This window comes from Callospermophilus lateralis, chromosome 18 (genome assembly GCF_048772815.1).
Source record: "Callospermophilus lateralis isolate mCalLat2 chromosome 18, mCalLat2.hap1, whole genome shotgun sequence".
Classification (NCBI taxonomy): Eukaryota; Metazoa; Chordata; class Mammalia; order Rodentia; family Sciuridae; genus Callospermophilus; species Callospermophilus lateralis.
This window is the reverse complement of record NC_135322.1, coordinates 10,402,716-10,410,655: the sequence shown is the minus strand read 5'-3', so window position 1 is coordinate 10,410,655 and position 7,940 is coordinate 10,402,716. Positions and strand designations below refer to the sequence as shown.

Genomic DNA, 7,940 nt, shown 5'->3' with positions numbered 1-7,940 from the left:
CAAGGTAGCTCAGGGTATTCACAGGGAACCTGGGGAGCTGTCTGGGGACTGGGCTTCTGGGCATGCCCTGGAGTGGCTGTGATACTTTAAAATCAAAATGCCCACTGACAAATGGGGCCCCTGCTGTCCCCTTCAAGACACTGAATAATCAGATACTCTTCTCCCACAGACCCCCCACAAGGTGCCACCTCCATGTGCAGTGGACCCTGTCTTCCCTGTCCCTCCCCAGGCTGAGGGAGGCAGGCCTGGCAGCTGCTTCCTTTTGTAGCAGCCAAACACACACACACACTTCCACACACTTCCTCTCACTCGCAAAGGGGACTCAGCACTGTGCAAACAGGGAACTTTAGTATAAATAAGAGGTCATGGGGAACAAGGAGGGCCCTGGGGGCTTCCATAATTTAACACTCTTCAAAAGCACAGACAATAGCAAGAGGTGGGGTGGGCTAGGGTGAGGGCCAGAGGGTGGACAGCCCCCTGCCCTGCCCCCTCAGCCCAGGGGCACTGCAGAGCTGGAGCTCCTTGTGGTGGGGAGCCTCTCCCCAGGAATGACCAGTCACATGCTGGGGACAGGGATGTGGGTTAACACTGATGTTTCAATGGAAGGGGTCATTGTACTTGGCAGTGGGTGGGGACAAGGTTGAGGCCCCATGGGCTGCTACATCCCCCATACGTGGGCCAGTCTGGGGGACCCCCGATATTTGTGCAGGGCGGGGGGCTGGAACAGTCCTTTTATCATGGTTAGTCTTGTTAATACGTTGATCCGTGAGGTCAGCAAGGAGGGTTATGGCTAGGAGGTTGGGGGCATGGGGTGGGGGACCCCCGACATCCACGGCTTCACACCACTGTGCCACTTGGGGAGTTGCCTGGTTGGGAGGAGATGCCCTGGGGAAGAGGAGAGGGAGATGGGAGAGGTTAGAAACCACCTGGGACTTCTGCTTATGCCCACACAAGGAGCCAGCCAGGAGTCCTCAAGGCTGCTGCCACCCTGGCCCTGCCCCTCAGTCCACCCCAGACCTGAGGCTGCCACCCTAGGCTGGGGCACACTCAGCTCAGCTAACTTCTCTGTCGCAGCAGTCGGCACTCCGATAAAATAATTCAAGTCCTCGGTAATCCTGGGCAGATGATGGGACAGGGACTGAATGGAGGGGGGACTTCTAACTTGAACCCCTGAGATGCTGGAGGAGAAAGAACTCAGGGTCAGTCCTACCTCTACCACTGACTTGCTGGGTGACCTGGGCCAACTTCCTTCCCCTGCCTGGGCCTCGGTCTCCTCGTCTGTGAACTAGGGAGACAGAGGGGTCTCTTTCAGGACTCAGTCCGACTCCCCAAGCGCCCCCACCCCTGCCTCTGAGACTGCTGTTGGGTTCCAGGGATGCAGAACTCTAAGCTTCTGAAATCAAGGCCCCAAAGATCCGAGTGGCAACCCTCAGATCTGGGATCCTAGGTACTATGCCCAGACCTTAGGGAGACAAGACACCAAGACCAGCTCCACACTCACAAGGTGCCTAAACCCCACAGCCACCCTAGAGGTGGGGGCATTCACCACAGGCCATCTGAAAAGCACTCTGCCCTAAGAGGCAATGAGTACTCAAAGAAGGGTGGTGACTTGCCTGGGATCGCACAGGGAGCAGAACTGCAGGCCTGGGCCCTGGGTCTGATTGCCAGCCCAGAGTCTGCAGTGGGCTCAGATGCTCAGAGCCCAGTACCCAGGCCAGAGCCAGGCCCCCCCCGCTCAACTCGCCCCTGGAATATTGGCCCAAAGTACTTTACCAAGCTCAACATTTAAAATCCAGATTTTCCATAGAAATAGCTTCTAGTTCATGTGGCAAGCACTAAGACTGGGCCATGCTGGGACCATTCCCTGTTCTTTCAGCAGGCGGCCATGGCCCTGCCACCTCCCCTCTCATTCTTGGCCTTCTCTGCTGACTGAAGGCCAGGGCTCTAGAAGCCAACCCTAAGCCTCAGAAGTCCTGTTCTGCAACACTTAAGATCTCCACGCTTGCCCTTATCCCACGTGGCCAGAGGCTGTGCCATGACAAACCCTCTGCCCACACCCGCCTCTTCCCAAAGAGCATCCTCCTGCGGGCCGGTGACTCACCGCCTTGCCGGGCCGGGCCCAGGTGCAGATGAGGCCCTCCTGGCAGGCGGTGATGATGCAGTCCTCCAGGAACAGCAGCACCGTCAGCCGCTCCTGGGCGATCTTCTTACACACAAGGGGCTCCAGCAGTGGCACCTCATGGATGCGTGGGCACAGTGCGGTGCCCAGCACTTTGGCAGGGTCCAGGCGACTACGGGGGGCGGGGCCGCTGGGCTTGTCGCCACCGCCACTGCCTCCCCCGCCACCCCTGCTGATGTTGCCCAGGCTGTGGTAGCGCTTGTGTTCCTTCTCGGACCCCCGGTCCCGTCGCTCCTGCAGCGTGAGGGTGGCAAAGCGGCCGATGCTGAATGGAGTGCCCGGCTCTGCCACTGTGCCTGGGCCGCTGGCCTTGCCACCACCTGCCGGGTGGGGGAGGCTGTTGGAGCGAGACAGGGAGCGGGGCAGGGGGCCTGGGCCCGGCTCACTACCCCGAGAGCTGCCTGTGGCGGGTGGCGTGGCTCCGGGTGTGCCAGGGAGCGTGCGAGTGCGGGCCAGGGGCGGGTGCGGGGAGAGCACATCTTCGGTGAGGTCCCACAGGCAGAACTGTGTGTCCTGGCCCGCCGAACCAAAGCGGTAGGTGATGGAGCCAGCCTTGGGCAGCGGGGACAGTGGGACTCCCCCACTCGAGCTGGTGCGGGTGGCCTCGGGCTCCTCTTCCTCTTCACCACTCCGATCCCCATCAGCACTCGCTGCTGTGGTCTCCTCTGCTCGTGTAGTGTAGGGGTCAAAGGCCACAGCATTGACCCAGGACTTGTGGCCATGGCCCCGAGCCACCACCCGTCCCTCAGTGAAGGACCACACGGTGACCAGGTCATCTTCACCTCCTGTCACCACGTACCGGCCATCAGGGCTCCAGCACACACACAGCAGGCCCCCAAAGTAGCTCTTCATGAGCCCCCGCAGGAGCATGGAGTCGAAGTGGAAGACACGCAGGCAGCCATCCTGGCTGACACAGGCCAGGTGTCGGCCATCAGGTGAGAAGGCAAACTCATTGAGGGGCCCCTCGCCGACTGCCCACTTGGCCAGCGGGTTGCGGGGCGCCTTGCTCTTGGCAGCATAGACAGCAAAACCCTCGCCCTGCTTCAGCAGGCTGTACTGGGGAGGGGCCGAGGCGCAAGGATGGCTGACGTTGTACAGGTAGAGGTGGCCACTGGCGTGAGATGCCAGGAACAGGCTTTCCGATTCAGGGAGCCACTTCAGGTATGTCACCTTAGTCTTGTCGATCAGCCGCTGCAAGGGGAGACAGACTGGGATTGGGAGAAAGCTAAGAACCCCTGGCCTACCTGTCCCCAACCCAGACCCCCAAGGCCTTGGGACATGCGCCAGCTCAAGCAGCAGGCCCTGCCGGCACAGCAACTCCCAGGCTGAGGGAGACAGACGCGGATCATAGGAAGACCAGGGAACAAAGTCTACCTTGGAGGTGGCCCCAGGGAGTTCTAAGGAGCCTCAACCTCCCATCTTTGGCAAGGGGACAGTCCTGCCCGTCAGAGAACTGTACTCTGCCTAAAGCTCTCCCTCCTCTTCACCATGTCAAGCTTAAAGCAAGAAATTTCACAGAAATGAAGCGATCCTGCTCTGTCTGGTTCTGGGCTCTGGGCCTGGCGTGAGCAGCTCACACAGGGGGTGCCTTGAACACACTCCCTGGACCAGTGAATGACAGCCCCTCCTGCCAGCTGCTCAGAACTTTCCAGGCACCTTTGCTCCTCTTTTCTCCTTCCTCGTAGCTCACATCCAATCCTCCAACATATCCTGTGGGCTTACCCCTCAAAGGACCCTTAGAACTGACCCCGCCCTCCCACCCTACTCTAGCCCCCTGGCTCCAGCTGCTGCCAACCCCACAGTGCTCGTCCTGGCCTGCAGCGCCTGGCTCTTCTCTACGTCACCAGAGAGATACATTTAAATACAAGCCAGCACTTGGCCCTGCCCTGCCCTGAACAAACATTTTGCAACCTTCCCCAACTGGGGTTCCAGAGAAGACCAAGCCCTAAAGCCCTGAGGTAGCCACTGTGTGTGAAGGACAAGCCTCTGCCAGGGGTCCAAGCTGCCTCCATCCTAGTGGGGCTGAGAAAACCCTTTCTGTTCTATGGTTTGGACTGACCAAGCTGTGAAAGGCCACTCCACAGCTTCCGCCTAACTCGGAAAAGGCAGTCCCCCCAACCTTCCAGCTCTGCATGACCCCCCCAGGTTATTTCATCTACCTTCCTTTCTCCCCCAATCACTATTCCAGCCCCAGGGCCTTTGGCTGTCCTGCCTCAGGGAATCTGTCCTGACCATTCCCTCTACTCAGAATGTCCTTCCCTGGGAATTTTTCTCGCCTCCTTCAGGTCTTCATTTCAATGTCACCTCCTTAATACCCTCTTTAAGCTCACCAGCACCCCTCCTGCCCTCCCTGCAGTGCATTCTCCACGGGTCTTACCACCTGCCGACACACTGGACGCTGAGCTCATCTCAAGTGCCTGCTTCCCCAGCCTGACTGAAGGCTCAGCGGGAGCAGGCCCGTCTGTCTGTCTGTTCACTGAGATGTACTTGGAACGATGCCTGGCACAGGATAGATGCTCAATAACTATTTTGTGAATGGATGAGCTAATGAATTTTTAATCCATTCACTCTTTCACTCACTTCCCTCAGCCATTCATTCTGAGAATATTTCTGGAACACCTTCTCTAAGAATGAGATACAGGACAAGAGCAGTCCCTGCTTGCAGATAAGGTCACTTGCTGGCATTTCCTCTTTAGCCAAGTTGGGCCAGGCGCCAATCTCCATGTATAATTTTACAATAGTCTTCTCTGGACAAGAAACGATTTTACAGAGGAGGAAAACTGAGACTCGAACAGTCACCTTCCCAAAATCACAGTGAGTAAAGGGATTCGAATCCAAAACCCACAGAGCTCAGAATTTGCAAAGTAAGACATCAAAAAAGTCCCAAACAGTAGCTGGCCTCAGTCCCCTAATCTGCAAAATGGGAACCATAATTTCTTACTCTTTCTGTTGATGAAAACTTGAGAAATAAAGTGTTCAGTACAGGGCTAACATGGCACATGCCCTTGGCAATTCATTCTTTACCTCCTCGCCACCCGCCCCTCAGGCCTACACTGCTCTCAGGAAGCTGCAGCCTATGGCAAATAGCATGTGAGTGGATGGGGAAAAAAAAGGTTATCTGGGGTCTGCAATCACCTCCTCATTGAATAGCTTGCTAGTGTCCTTCTTGATGAGATCCAGGTACTGCACCTGGCCAGCCGAGAAGCCCACCAGCAGGGAGATGGTCTCTGTGGCAGCAGTGAACTGGTTGAAGTCGTGGCAGGTGGGCTGGGTGCCCTTATAGATCCGCTTGTCAATAGGCTTGTTGAGGTCAATGGACTTGAGCAGTGGGAGAAAAGCAGTTATTGGTTTATACCACTGAGAGGAAGGAAGAGAGGCTGAGGTTGGGGGAAACCGCTAAGAGGAAGCAAGGTTAAATCCCTGAGGGAAGTGGGCAGGTGGGTGGGGAGGGAGTGAGCAACCACAGACAGGAAGGAGACCCAAATATCAGGGGGGGGGGGGCGGAAGCAGGGGAGGGGATAGGGAGGAGGAAGGGGGGTTGGAATGGACCTAGAAGCATACTTCCAAAGATCACAGTGCCATTCCAAAATTGGACCCTCCCACCCTGAATTTAGGGGCATCCTCACTCATAGCCATCAGGCTTTATGGAGCCTATGGTTGCTGAGTTCAGCTCTCTTCCATGACCTCAGCAACTCCCTTGGGACATAGCACAATATTCCAAGACCCCAAAACCTAAGGGTCACTCAAATCCCAAGGACTTTAAAGCCCAACATCCCCAGGATTCCCTTCAATTTGCACAATTCAGGGGCCCATCAACCTCATGTTCCCTCACATTTTAGATACATTCATTTACTTCTGGGCTTTCAAGATCTCCATCTCTCCAGGGGTTTTGCCCCTCTGGGAGCTACATCACTTTAGAGATGCCCATGACCCTTAGGATCCCATATCAGGACCTCCCATCACCTCAGATCTCCCATCAGCTTGGATTCTCAATTCCTTCAGGCTCCAATTTTTCTAGGATCTCAGTCACTATTACCTCTAAGACCTCTAATACTTTCAGAATCTTCCTCACTCCTGTGCTGCCCATGTCTTAAGAACCCCTCCAACACCTCCAGACTGCCAAGACTTATGAGTTGCCCATTTGATCTGAGCCTGATCACCTCAGGATTCGCCATCACCTGCAGAATGCCTGCTACCCTGGAACCCGGCGGGGGAGACCTCATATCATTTCAGATTGCGCCCCCGCGTCCAGAACACGCCACGCTGGAGAATTCCCCCATCACCTTCCAGTCCTCCATTACCTCCAAGAATCCTGTCTCCTGTGATGTCAATTGCATCTAGGATGCCTTTCTCGGGGCCCCACGTCAATCTGGGGACTCTCATATCACTTCCCTGGGACCTCCGTCTTCCCAGCATACAGGCCCCCACGATGCTGGCCACTCACCCGTTGGCTGCCGCGGCGACAGCACCCGGGGTAGAAATAAAGCTCACGGCCCAAGTTGAAGCAGACGCGGTCTCCTCCTGCTCCCAGCCCAGCGGGCGTGGCGGGCGGCTCCCCGGGCCCAGCGCCGTCGGGTTCCCCGAGGCGCACGAGGCTAAGGCGTACCGCCGGCAGCGCGGGCCCAGGCCCAGGGCCTGCGGGCGGAGGGGACCCTGCCGGGCCCGCGGCGCCGGGGCCGGAGGCGGAGGCAGGGCCGGGCGGGGGCTGCGGCGGCTGGGGTGGCGCCGGGGTCTGGGCGGAAGCCGGACCAGACCTGCGAGCGGCGCCGTCGCCGGGGAGCAGCTTGTAGAAGCCCTCGCGGGTGCGGAACTGCGACTTGATCTCCGCGCAGTCCCCCATGGCAGCACCGGGGCCCGAGCCGCTCTCTGAGCCGCCGGCCGCCATCTTGGGCGCCCCCCGGGCCCCGCCGCTGCCGGACCTCCGCCCGCAGCCGGGCCCCCTACCGGAAGCCGGGGGCCCACACCGGAAGAGGTGGGGTCGTTGCCCTGGCGACGCCCCTTCGATTGGCACCCGAGTCCGGGGGCGGGAAGAGCCCGGGCCGTCGCTCAGGTAACGGTTCTGGGACTGTGGGCGGGGCCAAAAGATGGGCGCGGCCTCCGTGTCGCTATCCGACTTGTGATTGGCTGCAGGGGCAGGGCCCTCAGGGGAAGAGGGCGTGGCCAGTTGGAAATCTCAGTCCCTAACAACGGCGCTCTGGGAACCGTTTGCCTAGCAACGGAGAGACCCTCAAGAGATAGCTTCCTTCAAATTGGATCCTTCCTATGACGTCACAGATGGCCCCAGCTGATCCTTGTGTCTTCTTAGAGCTCCAACAATACTCCCTACTGACCTCCAGAGTTTCCACTGACAGTTCAAAGTCTGGCTGACCACAAGCATCACTTCTCCCCCACCCCTTGATGGTCCCTCAAATCCTGGCGGACCCCTGCGTATCCACAAGCCCCCCAGGATTCCATCTGATCCACTATTGGTTAATTTTTCACTAACCTCCTATATATATAATCCATGACTTCACTATCTTCAATAACCACACGCCTCCAAAACCCATGTCTGCTTCTAAAATTTTATTGTTTCCTGCATTGTCACTAGTGTCCCAATGATCGATGCAGTAACCCAAAGTGTCCCCTCACTTCTGCTGAAGACACCCATGCCCTAAACCCATGTACTCAGTGAGTTCCCAGATTTCTTTTCAGAATGCCCCAGAGGTATTTCACACTCAACAAGTCATATGGTGAACTTGGCATCTTACTCCAAATCCTGCGC

The 7,940-nt window shown here is 57.5% G+C and overlaps 1 protein-coding gene across 2 annotated transcripts; it reads right to left on the bottom strand.

Annotated features, from left to right (window-relative positions):
* Positions 1-329: 329 nt before the first annotated feature.
* On the bottom strand, positions 330-7,212 carry Dmwd (DM1 locus, WD repeat containing). Of its 2 annotated transcripts, XM_076838893.2 has the most exons (5): positions 6,624-7,212; positions 5,315-5,497; positions 2,102-3,370; positions 1,211-1,285; positions 330-885 (listed from the first exon to the last, which is right to left on the bottom strand). In XM_076838893.2, the coding sequence occupies exons 1-5, from the start codon at positions 7,062-7,064 to the stop codon at positions 838-840; spliced, it is 2,016 nt and encodes a 671-aa protein (XP_076695008.1). In that variant the 5' UTR covers positions 7,065-7,212; the 3' UTR covers positions 330-837. The 2 variants fall into 2 exon arrangements, with proteins under 2 accessions (XP_076695008.1, XP_076695009.1); XM_076838894.2 differs by lacking the exon at positions 1,211-1,285 and having other exon boundaries at positions 6,624-7,211.
* Between the last annotated feature and the right edge of the window lie 728 nt (positions 7,213-7,940).